At 32.7% G+C, this 24742-nt stretch overlaps 1 protein-coding gene across 2 annotated transcripts; it reads left to right on the top strand.

Moving 5' to 3' along the window:
* The first annotated feature begins 2264 nt into the window (after positions 1-2264).
* LOC109807870 (chromatin-remodeling ATPase INO80) lies at positions 2265-19600 on the top strand. 2 transcript variants are annotated; one of them, XR_014428149.1, is made up of 24 exons: positions 2265-2659; positions 2847-2940; positions 3128-3524; positions 3617-4049; positions 4139-4339; positions 4485-4595; positions 8793-9220; positions 9409-9517; positions 9633-9713; positions 9781-9953; positions 11333-11458; positions 11936-12097; positions 12191-12248; positions 12856-13086; positions 13258-13404; positions 14759-15301; positions 15423-15680; positions 15782-15889; positions 16469-16563; positions 16643-16799; positions 17070-17267; positions 17408-17563; positions 18444-18562; positions 19046-19600. XR_014428149.1 is itself a non-coding variant. In XM_020370560.3 (23 exons), exons 1-23 carry the CDS (start codon positions 2603-2605, stop codon positions 19115-19117), a joined length of 4395 nt encoding a protein of 1464 aa, XP_020226149.2. In that variant the 5' UTR covers positions 2267-2602; the 3' UTR covers positions 19118-19600. The 2 variants fall into 2 exon arrangements, 1 of the variants encoding a protein (XP_020226149.2); XM_020370560.3 differs by lacking the exon at positions 18444-18562 and having other exon boundaries at positions 2267-2659.
* The last annotated feature ends 5142 nt before the right edge of the window (positions 19601-24742 follow it).

Below are 24742 nucleotides of genomic sequence, written 5' to 3'. Positions count from 1 at the left end.
GATATTTCACATTTTTTTATTAACATACTTTGATGATTTCACAACTACCATTGTTTAGAGCACATAACCTAACTTAATTCAACAAAACAAAAATAAGTTTGTTTTTGCAATGTAAAGATATTTTGGCATCCACTATTGAGATCATTAATCAAATTAGTCACTATGTTTTGTCTTTAATTCTAGGTATTTTATTGAATATGTTAATTGAATGCAAAATTTAATAGTAATACTAGATATATATTTTTTAAATTTTCTTTTAGTTATATTGATTTAGATTATTTTGAGGTGATGAAAAGGAATGTCAAAGTTCATGTTCAATTGACAAGTAAAAAACATAGACAATCAAATTAATATTTAAAGTCTTTCCAAGTAAATTCTCGGCACTTTGAGAACATCTAATCTTCCTAATTATAAAATAAAACTAAATTTGTGGCTCAATAATGGTGTAAAAAAATCTAGATCAGTCTGAAGAATTATGAGAATAATACAAGATTAGTAGTCACAAAACTAGGAGACAATGCCTAGTGAGACTACCTCTGATTTAGCTATAAAATAGATACGCATGAGGAAAAAACGAAAAGAAAAGACATCAATGAGATAAACTTTGATATTGGGAGAAAAACTAGCATCATATTTTCAAAAACATATTGTAAAAGTTTATTTTTAATGTTAATATAAAATAACTACATATAGGAAAGAAGGGTCAATTATTTTTTTATTTTTATTTTTTTATTTTAATAGATATATTTTTTATTTTAGTATGTGAACCTTAATTCACACGTGTTGTTTAGATGTTAAAAGATCATTTGACATGATGATTGAAATCTAACTTCTATAAAATATCATGTCCATCAAAAGTAGTTGGAGATGAAATAGTTATGGAAAATACAATGTTGTCAAAAAAAAGTGAAGATAAAAAATAAATTATGCAATTGGTATCCCTTTATATATAGTAGAGTATAGAAGAGGAAAATATGCATTATATATTTGTTAAAAAATAAAAAATAACAAATTATTAAAAAGATGATGATAATGATTTTATTTAATTGAAGAAAAAAATTATTTAATAATAACAGTTATTATAAAAAATTATGTGGAATCACTAAAAGAATCTTCGATTATAATGATAAATAGAGATAAGAATAAAAATATTTTAAACAAATATAAATATGTTAAAAGATAAATGAGTTTTAAGAAAAACAAAATCCAAAAAGTAATATAATATTTATATATAGTATAAATTATTATAATAATGTACATATATTTGTTTAATATATATATATATATATATATATATATTATTTTCCACTTTTATTTATTTACTTTGTAAACAAACTATTTTTCATATCAAATGTTAAGAATTTAATGATAAAAATTGTAATACGTATTAAACATAAATGTCCAAAAAATTATCTATTTTACAAGTTATACAAAAAAATAATATATAAACTAATAATGACTTCACTCATATGCACGAGTTATTTACTAGTTTTATTATATATATATATATATTAGTGAGGTTGAGATATTTTGTACCTCTATATATTAGTTAATATTAGTGTTTAAATTTTTTAAATATTTGATAGATTAATTAGTATTATATTTGATCTTCAAACCTAAAAATCTTGAGTTTGAATCTTATCTTTATAAAAATGATTAATTTTTAATATTTAAAAATTTAAAGATAAAATTATCTAAAAAATATGTATATATTTTGTGGACAATTACTCTTTCTTTTTCTACCTTTTTTTTTCAAAAAAAAAAAAAACCCTTACAAATAAAATTGTTTAGATTCTCTTATTATTAAGTATTAAATTTTTTATATATATTTTTTAAAAATACATGAAGGCTTGAAATGTCTTTTCACTCTAGTGTTGTATAATTATTATAATTACACATATTAATATATTTTATAAATTAAAAGATATAATAAAAATTACTGAAAAATTAAGAAAAATAAAGCATGTTACATTTGTCCACATAATAGATAATAGATTTGATTTTAGTATCTAAAATTTTAATCCAAAATTTTAATTTATTTTAAATTTTTATTATATATAAATTTATTTTTATATAAATATATATTTAATCTATGAAGAAATAAATACACTATATCCTGCGACAAGTTTTGAAAGCACACCGATTTTATTTTATTTTTATTATATTTATTTATTATTAAGTATTATTTTTTTAATTTTAATTCAAATTGTAAACAAAAATTAAAAATTTCCTTCGTGCTCTCTGCGTCGTAATAATAACACCAGCAAACCGTTACCCTCCCCGCTCGTTAGCGCCCTATCTCAACGCAAACACTCCCCTGATACACCAATTCCCCCAACACACGCTCAGTAGCGCACTTTACAAAATATGACACCCACCCAGCGCATGTTAGTACTTGCCCGTGTTTCGCACACCGTCTGCGTCTACCATCTTTCTCTTTCTCTTTCTCTTTCTCTTTCTCAGCGCCACCTTCCTTATCCTACGCACCTTTTCTCCTCCCTCATTCCTTTTAGGGCTAAGCCTTTTCCCTCTCTCTCCCAAACCTCTTCTCATTATTCTTCGCTCTTTCGGAAAATTAGGGTTTCTTAGTTCTCATTAGCGCATGGATCGCGCCACCAAACGCAACCACTCCTTCTACTCCACTCTCTTCAACCTCGAGGTTCGTTTTCCCCTAGCTGATTTGTGTTTTCAACCATTGTTGAGTGGATGGGAGATTCAATGCGGCTTTGGTTTTTTATTACGTTCTTTTCTTTTTTGTTGATCGTCTGTTTATATTTGTAGAGAATGTATGTAAATTCTTTGAATTTAACATTCTGATTGTGCTTTTGTTTTTATTTTTGTTGTAGCCTTTGATGAACTTTCAACTTCCACACGAAGATAATGATGATTTTGATTATTATGGGAGTAGTAGTCATGACGACGAGAACAGAGATAGTCAAGGTAGGCATTATTTTTTTTTTATTTTAAATTTTTATATTTTCGTTATTATCTGTTTTGGATTGTGGGGGCACTCATTGTGTATTTTGATTTTGATGCTTGTGAAATATGAAACTATTGAAAAATTGACTGTTTGGACTTTGGATGGTGTTTGTGCTTTAACGTATTTTCGTGCTGCTTTTGTAAGTAGGTGGTAGGGCTAATCACAATAATGGAAATATGTACGCAAGGGAGGGGAATTTGTCGAGGAAGAGGGCATGGTCTCAGAACAGTGATACTGATGATGAGGATAAGGGAAGATATTATGGGACTTACATGACAGAGGAGCGATATCGATCAATGCTTGGTGACCATGTTCAGAAATACAAAAGGAGGCGTAAGGAGGCCTTGTCTAATCCTGCTCATAATCGGATTGCTGTTCCTCTTGTCAAAAGTAACAATGGCTTAAAAGTTCGCAAGCCAGTGAACGATTACAAGGGAACATCGCATGCTGCAGAAAGTGCATCTGAATGGCTTCATGATTCGAGTAATCAGAAACAAGGGAACCAGAGTCATGCAGATTTTAAGCAGCAATATGGCACTGATAGGTATGCCTTCCTGGTCTGTTGCATTGATAGTGTTGGAGGTTTCAAATACTTTTAAGTTACAAATGACCTTACCTTTTGTGGACTTCTTGCAGGATTAAGTATGAACCTGCTTCTTTGGACATTGAGGATGGTATCACTTACAAGATTCCTCCAATTTATGATACGTTGGCCTCGATACTGAACCTTCCAAACTTCTCAGATATCCATGTGGAGGATTTTTACTTAAAGAGTACCTTGGATTTGGGGTCCTTGGCTGCAATGGTGGCTGCCGATAAAAGGCTTGGGACTAGAAACCGAGCAGGCATGGGGGAACCCCTATCTCAATATGAATCACTTCAAGCAAGAATAAAGGCCATGCCAGCTTCTAATTCACATCATAAATTCAGTCTGAAAGTGTCTGATGTTGATTTGAATTCATCCATTCCAGAGGGTGCTGCTGGAAGCATAAAGCGATCTATTTTATCTGAGGGTGGTGTATTGCAGGTTTATTATGTTAAGGTTTTGGAAAAGGGTGACACATATGAGGTATGTGTATGATGAGAGACTTCTGTCTTTTAACTTTCTTTTCCCCTTTTTTCTTTTCATTCAGCCTTGATTTATGATTTTTTTTCCAGATAATTGAACGAAGCCTACCAAAGAAGCAAAAGTTAAAGAAAGATCCTGCTTTGATAGAGAGGGAAGAAATGGACCGAATTGGAAAGATTTGGATAAACATTGTAAAAAGAGACATACCGAAGCATCATAGGAATTTTACTTCTTTTCATCGAAAGCAACTCGTTGATGCCAAGAGGTTCACACAGTATTGTCAAAGAGAGGCATGTGCTATCCCCCTCCCATATTTTTCCTCTGTTTTATCTCATATTGGTTTTTGTATTTAAGCTAAATAGTCCAAAGCTTTTGATATTGGTTTTCTATTTTCGATTTTCTATATCAACTTTTATGAATCCATTTTTTCTTCAGGTTAAAATGAAAGTTAGTAGATCACTTAAACTGATTAAGGGTGCTAGTGGTCGTCCCCGGAAACTAGTTAGAGACATGTTGCTGCTCTGGAAACAAGTAGATAAGGAGATGGTACTTTCTAATTCCTTTGAGTTTTTGATTCTGTTGATTTACTTCTGTATGCTTGTCTTGTTAATGCTATGTAATGGATCTTTACCATCATCTTAATATTGTAATCTTGAGTGTCAATGAGATTATTGAAATGTTTTATTTTGGATAAGTGAAAATTTTTTATTAAATGACCAATTGACAGCACTAGAATGTTACACATACCAGGAAATACAAATAACAAGATTATTTAAATGGTATCAATTGATTTTTAAATTTTAGTGGGGAATGACCGATTTAATTCTAGGTTGTATTTTGCACACAATTATATCCATGACTTCAAACTATGTGTAGAAATGACTATATATAGAAATGATATATAGAATGTTGTGTTATACATTCACACAAGCTCTTTATTTATAATCACATATTTGGGTACAATAGAAATACATCAAACATAGATACAAAAGAATCAATCTAAATCCCTAATTTGTAGATTGCAGTAATGGATATTTCCATATTTAAATGTAATAAATGTCCTTTTCTAACACTTACTCTCAAGTTGGAGCATATATGTCATGAAACAAGCTTGTTACAAATCTAGTCAATACAAGAACCTGAGTGTGAATATGTTGGCCAATTGTGATTTCCCTTGATAGCACCTTCTCTTACGAAGTGACAATTGATGTGTTTAGTTAGTTTATGAAAGATTGGATTTGATGCAACATAAAGTGACTTGATTGTCACAAATAAGTTTAGTATCTTTAATGCCTCCAAACTTTTGCTGCTGGAGGAGTTCCTTGAGCCATGTAAACTTGCATGCAATTACTGCCATTGCACGGTATTCAACTCCGACACTGGATCTAGCAACTATATTCTGTTTCTCGCTTCTCTGTGAGTTTATATTTTCTCCAATAAGAACACAATACCCAAAAGTGAATCTCCTATTTGATGGTGATCCTTCCCAATCAACATCAGAGTAACTAATGATTTTGGCATTGCATTTATCTTCATATAGTAAGCTATGTCTTGGTGTATTTTTGATGTACCTAAGAATAATATGAGAACATCCTAATGACTATTACAAGGGGCATTAAAAAAATAGACTTACCACTCTAATTACAAATTTGATGTTAGGTTTGGTGATAGTGAGATTGTTAACTTTGCCCTTGAGACATTGATAGCTTCCTAGGTCTTTTAATGAATCCTCCTTACTTTGAAGAAGCTTGGCAATAGGATCCATAGGAGTATCAGTGAGATGGAAGTTAAGTTTATTGGTCTAAGTCAAAATATTCAAAGCGTACTTTTGTTGGGTGATTGCAGTGCCAATATAGGATTGGGCAACTACAATTCCTAAGAAATATTTGAGAGGTCCCAACTCTTTCATTTGAAATTGATTGAGGTGGTGATATTTGAGCTGCTGGATACCTTCTTTATCCCAAGACAGAAAGTGAATGGAAAATGTAGAGTGATCACGCTCACGAGTGATGCTAAACTTTATTAAGGCAAAGCTAAAATGGCCAAATCAAGCATGATGATACTACTTCAAACCATAGAGATAATGACGAAGATGAAGCTAAAAAACAAGGTGAGAGCCACCTGAAACTATAAAATCTTTTCTTGCAATTCATAATTTAAGAATATATTCTTAATATTTCCAACGGGTGGAGAGGACAATGAGATGGCTGATAGCCATAACAAGAAAGAGACGAACATAAGTAATTTTGGCCAATTGGTGTAAAGCTATCCCCTCAATTTGGAGAGGAGCCAAAATTGGTGAGGAGGGATTTGGCTCTGTTTTGTTCCCCTTTTAAAAGTTGAACTAAACAAGAAAGGTATAAAGAAATCCCTCCCCTCCATTTCCTTCCAACCAAACACTATATGCAAATCATAGGTGAAGCCGTGATTGATCTCAAGTCCCAATTAGCACCCAATGATGTTGGACGAAATCACAACTTTACATGCGAATGGCACTTGGGAACTTGATCCCTTACCTCTAGACAAGATTCCTGGTGGCTATTGTTCGGTTTAAAGCTTTCTTGGTGGCTAAGGACTACACATAATTTTTTTTAAATTGTTTGACTGGAAAGATCATCTCTTATGAACCAAACAGTGATAGAGTTATTCCACCCCACCCACCTTCTCTAACCGAATAAAATATGTAATTAAATTTGCTCCACTCCCTTCCCCTTCCCTTCATTGAACTAAATAGAGCTTTAGGAATATACACAAAATCCAAAAGAAGAGAGAAATAGCAAGACGAAGTTAAGGATCAATGAATGGAATTGTATTGGAGGTTGTGTTTGTCGTCGATAAGTAAGCAATGGAGGTGGAGCAAAACTGCAAAAGTAATGATTGGAGCTAGAAACAACAGGTGGAATATTCAGTGGATCAGGGATGAAGGGGAGATGTTGAACAATGGAGAAGGAACAAATCTTAAAAAATGGGAATGTCAACATAGACAAGATTTCGTTGAAGTTGAGGGCAAGGGGGGAACTTGAGCTACTATCACAAGCTTCAATTGTTGTCTAGCCTTGGTTGCGACATTCTCTCATGTCTTCCAGTCTTCTCAGTGTGCCAGACAAATTGACAAAGTAAGGGGTTGTGGTGGTCAATATCATGGTACTCGCCACAGTTATTGCAATCAATAGGAGGTGTTGCTGAAAGTATGGAGTGGAGAGATGAACAATTGTTCACTAATCATGTCATAGGATGAAACATGAGAGCGTGATAAAATTTGATTAGGAATAAGCATTAGTTTGGGCAGGAGACTGACAAGTGCATGAACCACAAAAAAATTGCTTTGTTATTTCGCATGAGGGTTTCAAAATCAGCAATTAAAGGATCAAGCTTTCCAAGATATGTCTGCACATCTAAGTTTTTCAACTTGATCAAAATAAGGTTGAAAATAACACTGGAAAGGTGATGAATGTCTTTGGAATAAGCTTGCTTGGCTTTCGGCTAGATGTCATAGCAGGTTGTAAATGCATGGTATCACGGCTAGAGTTTGAGTGCAATAGAAAACCATAAAACACTGCATTAGGAGGTGTCAATATGCTGATAATAGGTTTGATCCTTGGTGGGATGTTCTTGGCATGGGTGGTCAAGTGGTTGGCATGGCCTTGGCCTAGAAACCACAACTAGGCATGACCTTCTCTGGCCTAGTCAATTTTTCAAACCGGGACAGTGGTTAAGGTCACAAAAGCACCAAAATTTATGGAGGACCCTTTGGAGACCATGGGGAATCAGCCAAAAAATTGTTGTATAGTTTTAGAAACTGGATCAGAAATGCAAATATTTGAAGAAAGACTGAATCTTTATTTAAAAAAAAAATCCCAATATTGCTCAATGTGGTACAGTACTGAGAGTTGGAGCGCTTTCCGAGAATATGGACTTCCTAGATATTCAACAGATCCAGGGCTCTCCCTCATCACTGTTTCCTCAATTACAGACTAATGCCGTCCCTCTTAATGTTCCCCTACTTATTCTTTCAGTGTCACTACCAAACAAACCTTGAACACAATTAGTTAAATCTTTATCTAACTACAAAAATCTCAACTAGTCATAAGTAAAACCATCTTACACTTACTTTGGTAAACCTTCTTAATCAAGGGCCTAGGTCCTTATCATACAGGGTTGCCACAGAGAGAATATGTTAGGATCCAATTGCTAGGTATGGGACTTGAGTCTCACATTGGATGTATGGGATTCTAGTGTGGGATTTATAAGGCCTTGGGTTCTCCAACTACAATAACTAGTTTTTGTTGTATGGGATTCTACTGTTTACCTGTCAATGGGAGACACCTCTGGCAGAGCCGAGCAGAAACAAAGGAAACCTAAACTCTTGATAGTTGATACCATGTAGAAAGGATATATTGAATGTTATTTATAATCAAGTATTAGGGTACGATAGAATCAATCATAGATACACAAGAATCAATCTAAATTCCTGATTTGTAGCAACAGATATTTCCATATTTACATGTAATAACAGCTTTTTTTAACACTATGTTTAACAAACTTTTCAGCTTAGGAGGCTTTTGAGATTTTCAGATATATGCAGTCTGTTTTATCTTGAAGAAAATGGGTGGTCTTTTTTTGTTGACTTTCATGCTTGATAATCTCTCAAAATTTATTTTGAATGTGAAAATCACCACAGATGTAAATTCACTTTGCTTTAGACTAGAATATGTTGTAAGCTTCTAATTTCACTTCTTTCAGGCCGAAGTCAGGAAAAGAGAGGAGAAAGAAGCTGCTGACGCTTTGAGGCGTGAACAGGAGCTTCGAGAAGCTAAGAGGCAGCAGCAAAGGCTTAATTTTCTCATACAACAAACTGAGCTGTATAGCCACTTTATGCAGAACAAGTCAAGTGTACACTCATCAGATGCTTTACCCTTGGTAGATGAAAAAACAAGTGGTGATCAAGATGCACTGTTTGACACTTCAGATGCTGGGCATAATGAGGAGGAAGACGCAGAAGAGGCTGAATTGAAGAAGGAAGCTTTGAAGGCTGCTCAAGAAGCAGTCTCTAAACAGAAAAGGTTGACTAATGATTTTGACAGTGAATGCATGAGGTTGCGCCAGGTGGGTGAAACTGATTCACTTACAGAGCAAGTAGCAGGAGCAAGTAACATTGATTTGCAAACCCCGTAAGTTTTCTGTCTTTATTGTTTGATACATGGATGTATACATGTACACTACATGGACACACCACACACACATATACATATAAAAGTATATTTTCTTGTTTCTGTTTTTTCATCTGGATGGTATTAAAGTGTGTGAGACTTAGCAATAACATGTCATCTTTAATGATGCTTTTGTTCTTATATTGCAGATCAACCATGCCAATGGTTTCCACAGTTCAGACACCGGAATTATTTAAAGGTTGTCTTAAAGAATATCAGCTGAAAGGTCTTCAGTGGCTAGTTAATTGTTATGAGCAGGTTGTTGAGCTATCCCAAATAACTTCCTCATGATAATTTTTGATTTTGTTTTGTTTTATTTTTTGTTTCTCTATTTTGGATTGTTGTTAATTTGAATGCTTTTGGTGTCTTTCAGGGTTTAAATGGTATACTTGCTGATGAGATGGGGCTTGGAAAGACCATCCAGGCTATGGTATTTTTAGCCCATTTGGCTGAGGTAGCTATTCAAACTGGTGTTTTTGTACATGTTTGTGACTTTATTCTAACTTGTATGCATGATGCAGGAAAAAAACATATGGGGGCCTTTCCTGGTTGTTGCACCTGCTTCTGTATTAAACAATTGGAATGAGGAACTTGAGCGCTTTTGCCCTGAGCTTAAAAGACTTCCATATTGGGGAGGGCTTTCAGAGCGGACCGTGCTTAGGAAAAGTATTAATCCAAAGGACCTTTATCGTAGGTAATGCAAATTTCTCAAGCATTTCTGTTCCTTGAAAAAATCATAGCAGAAATGCTAATAGTTTTATGGGCTAGACTTTTGTGAAAATCTCCTTAAATGCAGTTACTATGGTAGTTTAGTACCAAAGAAATATATTTTGTTGATAGCCCAAGCATCTGAGAACCTCAGTGAAGATTCTTTCTTGCTATAGAAGAATCATATCTGATGTGACTTTTAATTTGGTCACTATTTTCAGTCTACAGTGGAATTTTGATGCTGGAAATGAAAGCCATATTTTTATAAACAAAAAAATATGCTCTCATTTGTCTGTTGGAACGAAAAATAAATGTTCTATTTATAATGGTTTTGGATTTAGTGCTTTGTGCGGGAATGAATAATTAAAATGATGCAGATCCAATGGAGTCTAGATGCTCTCCTAAAATAGGGAAAATAGAAATGTCAAAATAAGTTTTTGTTTTTAATTATAAGATGTACCCAATATGGGTATTACTATTGAGTATTGACAAACTCTCTTGGGCTTGAAGTGGAATTGTGTATTATGACTCTTCTAAAGTAAGGGGTGTACTTTAGAAGGTAAAGTCCACTCACAATTGTTGATTAAAAATATCAAGGGTTAAGTTTTGTGATAAAATCAAATTTTTGCATAATTAAATCTAAAATTAATTATAATATCAACCATTGATTTTTTTATTAATGGTTATTATTGCACTTTATTCTCTAAAGTGCAATTCTCTCACTTTAGAGGAGTCAAATCCTCATAGTTAAATTTCAACAGTATATACATCAGCAGGTGTGGCATCCAAAATTTGAGCCCTACAAGAACTTGATGAGGTGGTGCATTAGTGAGTTTTCCATTTATATCTGCCATCCTTAATCTTTTAGTTTATGAGAGTTGGTCTCTCACAAACATAAAGAAAGGATAACAATTTGATTTAATTATTTATGATGCCATAACCGTTTTGGAGTCTTATGTTTAAAATCTTGAATGACAATTGGCTCATTTTTTATGATTGCAATATGTTTAACAAGACAATATGAAATAGTTCCTTAACAGTAGGGACTCTTTTTGCGTAATTTGAAATAATGATTTATCCTCACTTTTCAATCATCATTAAGCAAAATTTTGGGTTTTAAGAAAGTGAAGTAAAAAACTGCTCAACAAATGGTAGAATCTATTTTCTAGATAAGTATAGGTCTTTGGTGAGTATTACTGCATTATTCATCTTCAGAGTATCTTGATTAGAACCTTAAAAGGTCTGAGCTAGTGAAGCATACATTATTTTGACCTTTACGTGTCATATGTTAATTCCACTTGCTATTTATCTTTTTGCTATTTTCATCCTTCTGAATACAGTGGTTACTGCTTTCTTGTTTACCAGGGAGGCTAAATTCCACATTCTCATAACAAGCTATCAGCTATTAGTAACTGATGAGAAGTATTTTCGCCGTGTGAAATGGCAGTACATGGTTTTAGATGAAGCCCAGGCAATCAAAAGTTCAACCAGGTTTTGAATAATCTCTTTTTTTTTTTTTTTTTTTTTTTTTTTTTAAAATGTGCAAGGGAATGACTCGAGTTATTTATTGATTATTGTTTTTGACCAAGGTTTTTCTTATAAGAAAACTGATTAATTATTTGTGTGATGCATTTTTTCCTAGGACTGAATTGTGTATAACTTTTAAATGTTTAATATTATCAATAAAAACATGGTTTTAGATGAAGCCCAGACAATAAAAAGTTCAACTAGGTTTTGAATTATCTCTGTTTTTTTAAATGTGCAAGGGAATGACAGTAATTCTTTATTGACCAAGTTTTTCTTATAAGAAAACTGATTAATTATTTGTGTGATGCATTTTTTCTTAGGATTGAATTGTGTATAACTTTTAAATATATTTTATAAATGCATGATTATTTTAATAGTTGAATTCATATTATCATCAGTGTTATGATTGATCTACCTTTTAAAATTCTTTTTATCTAACAGCATAAGGTGGAAGACACTTCTCAGTTTTAATTGTCGTAATCGCCTACTGCTGACTGGTACACCTGTTCAGAATAATATGGCTGAGTTGTGGGCTTTGTTGCACTTTATCATGCCAACTTTATTTGACAGCCATGAGCAGTTTAATGAGTGGTTCTCGAAAGGGTAAGTATTGAATTGTATTCCTCATTATTGTCCATTGGATATTATGGCCATTTTGCTAGTCTTACTGTCTTTCATGATCAAATCTCATGCCAGAATTGAGAATCATGCAGAACATGGTGGTACTTTGAATGAGCACCAGCTTAGTAGATTGGTAAGTTTGACTTTCCTGTTTGGTATTCACTGTAGCTAGTAGTCATGTGGTTAAAATATTTTACATATTCTGTTGGATTCTTTTTAAAAAAAAATTATTATATTGGATTTATTAATGAGAATAGGTATATATAACTACACCTTTGCTTTAGCATTTGTTGAATGTGGGGACGGATTGAATATAGTTTTGCAAATCAGAAAGCCATTATTATTATTATTAGTGAGTGGTAATTATGTTTGTTAAGGGTATCTAGCACATGCTTAATGTGCTTGGAAATATAGGTGTCTGACTAATTATAATATACTTTACCATAGTGCACTGCTAGTATGCTTTAATGTATATAAATAGATTGGTCTGCACTGACATTACTAAGCTTCCAAAGCATCCCTTATTATCACATGTTGCTCTTGCCTTTGTTAATTTTTAACATTTGTATTGTTCAATGATACATGTCCCACAGGTGTTATAATTGAAGTAACAACATTGTGTTATACTGTGACCCTTATATTATTAACATATCTAATTATTTTGACTCGTTTTTGAATTTGTTATAATTTCTTTTCTTTTAGACCATCTTTGACCTGCATTTTGTTTACATCTCTAACAGCATTCAATACTAAAACCTTTCATGCTGCGACGTGTTAAAAAAGATGTAATTTCTGAGCTGACTAAGAAAACTGAGGTTATGGTGCACTGCAAGTTGAGTTCTCGGCAGCAGGCTTTCTATCAAGCTATTAAGAACAAGATATCTCTAGCTGGGTTGTTTGATAGTAATCGTGGGCAGCTCAATGACAAGAAAGTTATGAATTTAATGAATATCGTTATTCAACTAAGGAAGGTAGGTTGGTAGTTCATATTATTCATGTACTTTCTATTACTTTTTTAGTGAAATATTTTAATTAGTTTATTTTGAAATATAGATTTTTGAGTTTCAGTTGAATGATGTCCCACACCCCTCTCCCCTTAAAAAAGTTTTCCTATAATAAAAATTGCTACTGAAATATGGTAGGTTTGCAACCATCCAGAGTTGTTCGAAAGGAACGAGGGAAGCACATACTTTTACTTTGGAGAAATTCCAAATTCCCTTCCACCTCCTCCATTTGGGGATTTGGAGGATATATACTATCCTGGTGGGCATAACCCCATATCATACAAGGTTCTTTCTTAAACCTTATCTACTATATAAAAAAATCAAAACATTCAATTTCATTATTTTCTTTTCCATCTTTGCTCTTTCATATTCTTTTTAACTAGTGTGTTCAACAAGGCTTTCTGTAAATCACTCAAGATGTTGCAAAGGATTATGTAAACTTGATTACTTATTTGTAGTTTTGTACCAATTTCTTTATAAGTATACAATCAAAAGCAGATGTAATCTAGGGATTGTTTGCATTATATAATATTTGACAGTTTATCTTGAAGTAAAAGCAAATTCATTCCATCAAGTTTTTTTTTTCCTTCTTTTGAAAAATTAAGTCAAGTTTATTAAGGAGTCAGGACCTTGTTGCAATCTTGCTACGTGCTGATATATGTGGCTATTTGGTCTTTAGTGTTTAATGTCTGCATTTAGTTTTAGAATTGTATGTTATAGCATGAGCCTGGGTTGGTTATTGATGGGAGTCTGGTCTTTAGTATTTAATGACTGCATTTTAGTTTTAGAATTATATGATATAGCATGAGCCTGGATTGGTCATTGATGGGAGTTAGAGGCAGTTATGACAGTTCTGTGTATAAACAAATATTTTCTACGCATAAATGTCTTAACTACCCCTAACTCTCAATTCACATCAATTATGTTTTTGGCCATGTATCGGTTTGTAGGCAAAAGACAGCTGTCATGAGACTTTTGGAAGAATTTTCTGGAAGTCAATTGTACACCACATTCTTACATTTTGCATGATAGTATACATGCTGTGTTGGTTATACTATTAGTAATATAGACCTGCTGGTAGCTTAGAGCTACCTCTCAGTTAGTTATGACAGTTGTTGAGTTACACTTGCAACAGCTCAGTTAGAGCTAATTCTCTGTTTTTGCACCCTATAAATACATTACTTGTAATAAGATAAAAAATATGAAAAAACAGCTCACATCATTCTTTATTCTCTCTGAATTCTTTAGATTTTGCATTGCAAGATAGTAAAGTCAATTTTACGCAATATGCCTAGATTTTATCTTGTTTCCATGTCATTCGCCTTTTGTCCATTTTATTTGAGAATGAAAAATATAACGAGATTCAGATCTAGTACTTAGTGGATAATAAAGAGGAATACCTGAAGTTTAATTGGGGTATTAATGTATTATACAGTAACATGGACATTGGTTGGTGATGATTATGAAGAATGAAGGACAGAGATATGAGAGTCAATGAATGTTATGCCACACAAGATTCAAATAAAATCCTTTTATTAAAGCATGAAATTAATTTTTCCTTTGTTTTGCATATCCTACTAGTAACTGCTTTTCTTTATTGATTGTTTGTTACCCCTCTTTTCATTTTTTAACTTTGCAGATACCAAAGCTTGTCTATCAAGAGATTATGCAAAGTTCTGAAACTTTCAGTTCAGCTGTTGGTTATGGTGTCTGCAGAGAATCTTTTCTGAAATGTTTTAATATTTTTAGTCCTGAAAATGTTCATCGATCTATCTTCTCAGAAGATATTGTGAAAAGTGGAAACTTTGGTTTTACCCATTTGATGGGTTTATCACCCCAAGAGGTGGGTTTTATGGCCACTGGTTCTTTTATGGAGCGAGTATTATTTTCTATGATGAGATGGGAACAGAAGTTCCTTGATGAAGCTTTAGACTTTCTTATAGAGGCCACAGTAGGTGATCCTGAATGTAGTTACCTTGAGAAAGATAAAGTGAGAGCTGTTTCACGAATGTTATTGTTGCCAACAAGATATGAGACCAAGTTTCTTCAGAAAAAGTTTGCAACTGGACCCACCAATGCTCCTTTTGAGGCCTTGGTTGTCCCACACCAGGATAGGATTTTATCAAATGCAAGGCTTCTTCACTCCACATACACGTATATTCCACCGACTAGAGCTCCCCCAGTAAGTGATGTTGTTTGGTTATCTAGTCTCGTGTTACTTCCTCCAAAACAATTTTTTTCTTTTCTTTCCCTCTAAAATGATAATCAATTATCTACCATATTGCTTCTTTTATTCTTTATAGATTCGTGCTCACTGCTCAGACAGAAACTTCACCTATAAAATGATCGAAGAATTACATGATCCTTGGGTTAAGAGGTTGTTTGTGGGATTTGCGCGAACATCGGAATGTAATGGGCCTAGAAAGCCTAATAATCCTCCTCATTTGATTCAAGAGATAGATTCCGAATTACCTATTTCACGGCCTGCACTTCAGTTAATGCACAGTATTTTTGGATCTTCACCACCTGTGCGGAATTTTGATCCAGCAAAGTTGCTCACTGTAAGTGTTATTCTTCCTTTTGTTGTGTCTGACTGTATTGAGTGCATTAACACAAAAGTGATTAACTATTATATGAACTGATTAATTTCTGTTTAATACAGGACTCTAAGAAGCTTCAAACGCTTGATATATTATTGAAACGCTTGCGGGCAGAAAATCATCGTGTTCTCTTATTTGCTCAGATGACTAAGATGCTGAATATTTTGGAGGTATTGTTGAACTTGTGATAATGCTGGTCCATTTGTTATTGGTTTTATAAAAGATATCTCAGGTTTTATATCCAGTGTTTTCAAAGAGGTGAGATGTGGAAAAATTAAGTTATTAAATCATTGTTACTACAAGAGCCCTTGCTGAATATTTTAGAGGTATTGTTGAACTTGGAATAATGTTGAACCGTTTGTTATTGGTTTTATAATAGATATCTCAGGTATTATATCCAGTGTTTTCAAAGAGGTGAGATGTGGATAAATAACGTATTAAAATCATTGTTATTACAAGAGCCCTGACTATGTCAGTTCGTTTCTCTTTAATCAATGTAATTTACAAATAATTGGCTTCTATTTCTTTTTTCCATGGAAGCAGCTAAAAGAGTTTAATCTTATTTATTTATTTTAATTTGGGTAGAGGTTGTTTGGGTTAGGCTAGTAATATGAAAGTGGAAATGGTCCTGCTATGCTTAGCTTCTATTTACACAAGCTGTGTGGTTCTTGTTCTCATGTTATTGTGTATCATTCAACTTTGGTGGGTTTGTTTCACTGCTGATAGGTGGTTTTACTGTTTTCTTGAAGGACTATATGAACTATAGAAAATATAAATATTTTAGACTTGATGGGTCGTCCACTATTCAGGATCGCAGAGACATGGTCAGAGACTTCCAGCACAGGTAATGTCTGTCATGCTATAATGACTCTACTTTGGTCAGACTATTGAAGATGAGTTGTTTCTTTATATCTTTTTTGCAGGAATGATATTTTTGTGTTCTTACTAAGTACGCGAGCTGGTGGATTGGGTATCAACTTGACAGCTGCTGACACAGTCATATTTTACGAGAGTGATTGGAATCCAACATTGGATCTACAGGCAATGGATAGAGCTCATCGTTTGGGTCAGACAAAAGATGTTAGTTTTATCTCTCTCTTCCCTTCCCTCTCACCCACTGTATGTGCACACTTTTGGTAATAATGGATGCCTTGTATGAATGTCAAACATCTCAAGCAAATGGTGTATATAGAACTTCCTTCCTTGGATGTAGCTCCGTGATTCCTCCTCCTTTCTTCTCCTTTACCACTCATTTTACTTTCGTTGGATATAGCACTGAATTTCTAAGTGCTTAGCTTATTACTGTTTTAGTTCAAAACTAATTTTATTTGTGTACATTAAAACTTGTAGGTTACTGTTTACCGTCTTATATGTAAAGAGACAGTTGAAGAGAAAATTCTTCTTAGAGCAAGTCAGAAAAGTACTGTACAGAACCTTGTCATGACTGGTGGTTCTGTTGGTGGTGACATTTTAGCTCCTGAAGATGTTGTATCTTTGCTTCTGGATGATGTTCAATTGCAACAGAAATTAAATGAAGTCCCTCTTCAGGTTAGTTGTGAATCTGGTGATCCAATATTCAAATTTTCAATGTGTTGAATATCCTTCTGGCCAACAGTATGAAAAATTCCAGAATCCTCAAACAATGAGAGAATTTTTTCAATTGTATTTGACCTCACTTATCCTTTCAGGTAAAGGGTAAGAAAAAGAAAAAACCTACTAAGGCTATACGGATAAATGAGGAAGGTGATGCATCTCTGGAAGATCTAACAAACTGTCTAGGCCAGGGAACTGCAGATCATGATATTTCCATGGATCAGGAGGGACCAAAGTCCAGTAATAAAAAGGTATTTTTATACTTCGTGAATATAGTACTGGTGCTGAGTGCTTAAATTTTATCTGAACTAATTAACATGATAAGAAAGTGTTAAAATTTGTTGGGAATTTTTGTAGTTTCTCGTATACAATGGAGGATCTTTTGCTTGAGGAATTATCTTGTGGCTGAAGATACATTTCTACATGTCTCTTAATTTTAAAGTTCATCTGCATCTTTACTTGTAGAAAAATAAGAAGAATTGTTTTTTTGTAGAGGCGCAGTTAGCTTCTAATCTTTTGATTAATGAATCAAAACAGATAGGTAAGATATTGGTCGATCAAGAAATAAAGAAAAGGTTTTGAAAAATTTAAGGGGAAGTCCTGCTTTTATGCCAACTGTACAGAACATTGCATATTTTGGATCTTGTGGGTTTTGAGTGTTTTTCAAAAGAACAAGCAAGTGAGATTTTGTTTCGTGAAAAGTGAAATCAATCTCTCTTTATCTCCAAAAGAAGAAGGAAAAATATCAATATTGCAGAGAGCATTCCATTTGAAAATAAGCAATTTTCTTCAATTCAAAAGTGAGAAGATTCTTAGTTATAGTGACAGGGTTTATCTTTGTGGAGGTAGTGTGATAGAAGTGGTATCATAACAGTAAGAATTGGTTTTTATTGAATGGAACTAGGAAGAAACCCCTGGGAAGCAATACATAATTCTAGATATTTCCAGAGGTCTGGATCCCCACTCTTACATTGTTTCTCAATCACAAAAGTCCACTAAACAGTTCACGGTTATTCCTATTTATAGCCATCTACTGATCTGCTAACATGAACTCACCCTCAATGTGTCTAATTAGTTACAGACCCATTTCCCTTCTTTCTAACATAACTAAACAATGGGTATCTATCACAGTGAAAAGGAAGTTTTGAAGTCTCTCAGTAACAGGGGATAGGAGTAGGAGGGTTGGTGCATTCGATTGGAACGAGATGGTTGTATCTTTAATGGCCTTACTTTCTTTGCCTGTGTATCGGGTGAGTCTTGGCTTTCTGTTTTGGAGGATACCCTAGCCATTGTTTTAGTTTCCTACATTTCACGAAGTTTTGTTTTCTGGGACTTCCATTTGCAAGAATCAAAATGGTTAAGCATCGACATAAATACTATAATCCGTTCAAGTGAACCACATAAACATCCAAGCAACCATAAAGTTGGGGAGAGGGGTGGAGTACCACCCTCTCTTTGCCATGTTTAAGTTGATCATAATTACCTTGCCTCCACAACATTTTTAAATGCACACATTCAATGGGTGCAGATTTTAGCTGTTCATACATCTGCTATGCCCTTAGAAATCCATGAATCTGTTTGGGAAGAAACTTAATCATTGGAGCATTTTGTTGGTTTTATGTAATAACATTTCGGTTATTTTGAAGTTTTAGGCGTAACATTCTTCATGGGGGTTATTGTTTCAATTTTATTATGTTATTCTCAGTTTGGTTAACAGTAATATTTATTTGCAGACAAAAACAGCTTCTGACAAGCAAAAACCGAGGCCAAAGAATTCTCAGAAGAAGATGAAAGGGAGTACGTAATAGATAACGAACAGGATGATGACCATCGAAATACTGATCTAGTGTGGACAGAGAAGAATGTGAATGAAAGGTTTGAAAGTCCACATTCCAGAGCGGACCCATCCATTTTCCACCTCCACGTGATTTCAGTTCAGGTGGTTCTGAAGCAGAAACAGCTCAATACGCCTCAAGACGTGGTGACTTCTCACAATAGAATAATTTACTGAATACTGGGCCGTCAGTATTCTAACAAACTTGTAAATTTTCATTTTTTGAGAGATCGCTAGGTTGGGTCTTATTGATAATCAGCTTATAGTTTTTTTCCTTTGTCATTTTGGATTCATTATGGCTGAAAATCATAGGGCAAAGTAAGGCAAGATAGGTATAGGTGAACCGGCGCAAGCCTAGGTTGTATATATATATTGATGGTGCTAAGTATATGTTGGTTATATGTTCATCCCTCTTCATTATACGGGGCTTTTGTATATAGATTGGGTTATCTTCGATGGTGCGACTTGTTTTCTTTCTATAACCAATATTTATAGTAATTGATGATTTCTGGTACCGTTACATGCACATGTATTATTTTAAGTGGCTTCGATGGAACTGCATTGGGTGAAAACTAGGTGAACTTGATGTTCGCCATTGCCACTCTTGCATCATAATTAGCAACACCTAACTATTATTAATCTATTTGAATACAAATTTGGAGTAGATTTTTAGAGCTTTTCTTATGAAAAATGTTATGTTCTTTAATTTTAATAGATAAACTCAAGTACTTTTAAATTTGTATATAAACATGCTTATGCTATTATCTAACTTTAAGATTAAGGCATAGAACTTGCTTATTCCCTAAATAGAAATGAGAGAAATCAAACATTGAATTTCAACTATGTGAAAAGAGGTATGTTGACAGACAAAACAAGGTACTTTTTATTTAATTTTTTAATTAGAAGAATGTAAACAAGACACTCTTTAGCATGCTTTTTAAGATACTTCATCTTATTGATGAAAATTTATTAAAAATCACAATCAAGAGACATAATCATTAAATAGTATGAAATTTATCAATTTTTTGTATTTTTTTTAATAATTTTTAATCAACTAAGAAGAGTGTTCAAAAGAGTGTGTCTCTAACATTCTTTTAAAAAATCTTCTAATGTTGGAGTAGATCGGGAAAAAACAATTAATGTGTAATGATCAAGATTTTGGAATAGTATTTAGAAGTCTCTATATCTCAATTCACGAATACAGATATAGTTGTCATTAAAAAGAAGTCATTTGAAAGGACCATAAGGAATAAAACTTCCAATACTCCAATCATGTGATATTAATAAAACAACCATTACAAAATTCTTTCTCCAATGTTTGTAATAGTAGTTGAGTCGCACTTGTCGTCATTGGTATTGCTCAAATAATTCGAAGTTTTCAATTCTTCTTATCAAAGTATTAAGAGAATTATGTTTAGATGGTACTAATAACATTATTTAACACACTCTTAACATACATTAACATTTTTTTTTTGTATATACTGTTGAATATCCCAAATAACATGGAGAAAAGTAGTCTTCTATTCCTACATTAAGATTATTATTACAAAAGATTGGTTAGTTAATATTATGATTAGATTAGTTAGTATTTAATATAGTTTTTTGTAGTTAGTATTTGATATTGTTTTAAGTGATTGCCTATATGTATAGAGGCAATTAAACTTTTCTTTTATGAAATGAGATTTTTTTTTTCAATATAGTATATGTTAAAAGACAATTCTCTCATCTTCCTTTGTTCCCTTTGAAACCCTAAACATTTCACCATAGCCATTGGTACAAAATTTTTCCTTTGAAGTCTTCAACAACATCCATGGCGATCATAATTGGTTATTCTCAAAATCTTTCAAATGTCTACTGCATTCATCCTAACAAGAACCCATCTCTCATCCTTGTTTCTCTACCTCTTGATACTTCTAATTATCATGATTAGTAAGGATCCATGTTTATGTCTCTTCAACTTAAAAATAATTTTGATTTTGTCGACGATTCCATCAATAAACCTACTCTCGATGATCCTAACTTCTTTGTTTGGAAGAGATGTAATTTCAATTATTCTTTTTATGGTTCATCATTTCATTTCATCAGAAATTGCTTCAAATATTCTCTGGATTGATGATGCATCTGTTGTTTGGAAAGAACTTTGTGATTGTTTTTCCTTACATGATTTGGTCCGTATTTTTTTTTCAACTTCATTCAAATGTTTATTCTCCCTGACAAGGTGATCTTAAAGTGACTTCTTATTTTACTAATGATGACATCATGCCAATGGTGTCAATCCAAAATGAGTCAAGAAGAGTGGACTATACTTGAAGAAGAAAGCCATTCATGTTGAGATTTGGGCCACTTATAGTAGTCTACTTTTTCTTATTTGTACATATTTTTATTTGTAAATATTTTCTTAATTTTAAATTTTTATTTTTTGGTCAAATAGTATAGGTATTTATTTTCTCGTAATTTTTTTAGGGATGTATTTAGTATTTTAGGGAGGGTGTAGCTAGTATTTGGTATATGTGCTAATTGGACTTGTCTAGCCTATGATAGAGTGGAGAGTCATATCTCTATCATGGTGGACGAAAATTATGGTCTCACATACTCTCTCATTTGTTCACACATCACCACCAAGCCACATTTCACACATTAATCACACTTTTGACATGCTTATTTCTACACCCCCTTTTCTACTAACACACCCTATCACACCTTTTGCACTTTATTATGTGACAAGATTTTATTTGCTCTTTTAGATCTAGGATGTTGACATTTTTAGAAGAAAAATTCAAATTTGAATTTCAAAGTTAAACTAGAGTTAGTTGACCTTAATACAAGTTAACCTTGGTTACACCTAATCTTGTTTAGGTTAACTTGCATCACTAACTACTAAACTCTATAAGGCTTCCTTAGGTATATTTTGTCACTTTGATGCTTGAATGAGATTTGAGATTTTCCAAACTATCTCTTTAAAGTCATGTGCCTTCCTTGGAGAATTTTCTCCAAAAGAATTTTTATCAAGGAATTCTTCCTTGTGGTAAGTTTCTCAATTCTTTCTTATCTTCTACTTGGAAGTGGAAAACCATACACTCTTCTTTCTATCCATATTTGCTTGAGTTCTTTTACATTTGGAGCCATGGATGAGGATTAGAAAAGACTATGGAGAATTCAACAATCTTCTTCATAGGATTTTCCATCATTTTGGTATCAAAGCCTTGGTTTCATCAATGGAGGTTTCTTTTACATTTTTTTCATCATGTTCATAGATGCTTACATGTCTAGTGAAGTTTATGTTGTATAGATCTAACTTTGTATGCTAATTCTATTGATCTATGTTTGTCTTGAAAAATTTGGTTCAAATTTTTTTAGATCTAGTATTCTACGAACCAAACCTTGTATAATTTTAAGATTCATGTTCTATGTGCTTTTACTCTTCAATTTGATATATGTTGTGTTGTGTTTGAAAATATAAATTAAACTTCGTGTAGTTTAGCTTTGATTTTGAAATCAATGCAAAAACATGTTTTCTTAGATTCATGTTTAGTCCTTGTTTGTGATCACTTCTAGTTGATTCATTTTTGTTATTTTTTTTGGTTGAATGCGATTGTTAGATTTTATGTTTATAATCTTTGAAATCATACATGTTATTAGATCATTAACATGTCTAGCAGAGTTAAGTTTCCTCTTGTCTGGTAGTTTTCACTATTTCTTGTTTATTCTAAATTTTTGCCACTCAATTTGAATTAAAATTTGGTGAATGAAACAAAAACATTTTTTGTTGTAGTAAATGTTATTTGAACTTGCTATTTTGAAGTTCACAAACTTTCTAGAGAAAAACACAAGTGAAAACAAACTTTACCTCAAAATTTCTTACCAAATTTTGGTTCATTTTGAGTTTCTATTTCTAAATTTCTTTGCAATTTTAAGTTTCTCTTCTTAGGAACATTTGCGACAAAAATTTACAACATTATCAAAAGAAAAAACGTCACAAATTTGCTCCAAAATAAAAGAAAATAAAAGTGTAACAAAAATAAAAGAAATAGAAAAAAACAATACAAGAAAAAAAGAGAAAAATATTGTGTAAAATAAAATATATGAAGCATTTGTCAAAAGAAAAATTCGAACTAATTTTGTAACATTTTATTTGACTTAAATTTGCATTTAATTTGGAAGTGGATTTTAAGTCTTTATTACTTTCGCAGTTCAATTCTAGAACCTATCCTAAGAATTCTCCTTTGAGTTCTAACTTCCAAATCTTACCTTAATTTTTAGTTTGTCTAATTGTTTGACATTATTTTAGTTTTGCCATATTAATTCTATTAGAGTTTAAATAATTTTTAATTGTGCATTTATTGTTTGTCTCCTAAAAGTTCTTTAGTGTTGTTTATTGTGTTAATCTTTCAAGTGAAGATAAACCAAGACACCTCGCCACAAGATAGTATCTTGAAATATTAATAAAGGCTTAGGAGAATTCGCTCCTTAGTTTAGACTAGCTTTAGAGAGCCTTGAAGATTAAACATCAAGAGAGGAGTGACAAGCACTAGAAGACCTTTTACACTAATGAGTTTCTTCATTGTGTAGGAGAAGACTTAGAGATTTCAAGACTTGTTTTCATTTCATTTTCTTTAAATTTCTTTCTTGTAAAGGCCTTTTTCATTTGGCGTTCTAAGTGCAACTAAGTAACATAAAGCAATTGAGCAATATAAATAACTTATCAACTTTAAGCAGCTAAGCAATATAAACAACTAATCAACTTATAATAATTGAGCAACATAAACAGTCGAACAACTAATCAATTTAAAGTAACTGAGCAACATAAATAATTGAACAATTGATGCTTCGTCACACATATTAACTCATGGATATCTCCTACAACTTAATAAGTAGTCTAAGTGGCATGACCCTATTGAATCACAACAGTTGATATAAAAAAATATAAACAATAGTTGGTATAGTAACCAACAACAACGACTGGCATGGTGACTGAAATTGGTTCCTCGGGTTTTTCCATTTATACTAATAAAGTTCAGTATTCAATTTAGGGATTTAACCCCCAACTTTGTACCTTACTCATTGGCCACTTATGACAAGTATGGTTCAGTATGTTACTATACTATTTTCAACATAAAATCATAGAGGAGACAACTTTAAAAATAAATTTTCAATCAAGAGGTAACTTACTCATTAATGAATTTCAACTTTGGGCTCTCACAACACTAGAATTTATATTCACAAAATGTGATATTTTAATTTCTAAAACAAATTTTCTCTCCTCTAATTTTTATACAACTTTCAACATAAAACACGTAATACATGCATACATCACAACTTAACATCATTCAACATACAACTTTCAACTTAAGCAATGTGTACATCTTTATACAATATCATACATCACCATATGTTATAAGAGAATTAACATATATCATTTATAACATGTAATTATCAACTTAATTACCAATATCTCATCAATAACCAATTTAAAGAGATAAAATAAAAAACATGGGGAACTTGTTGGGCGAGTTATTTACACTCAACGAATAAAGCTTGTTGTGCCTCCCTTTGCTAGGTAAGCAAAGCATCATTGGGCAAACTTGACCCACTATAG

This window comes from Cajanus cajan, chromosome 7, assembly GCF_000230855.2.
Source record: "Cajanus cajan strain Asha chromosome 7, NIPB_CcT2T_4, whole genome shotgun sequence".
Taxonomy (NCBI): domain Eukaryota; kingdom Viridiplantae; phylum Streptophyta; class Magnoliopsida; order Fabales; family Fabaceae; genus Cajanus; species Cajanus cajan.
The sequence above is the reverse complement of the archived record's forward strand: the minus strand, read 5'-3'. Positions and strand labels throughout refer to the sequence as shown.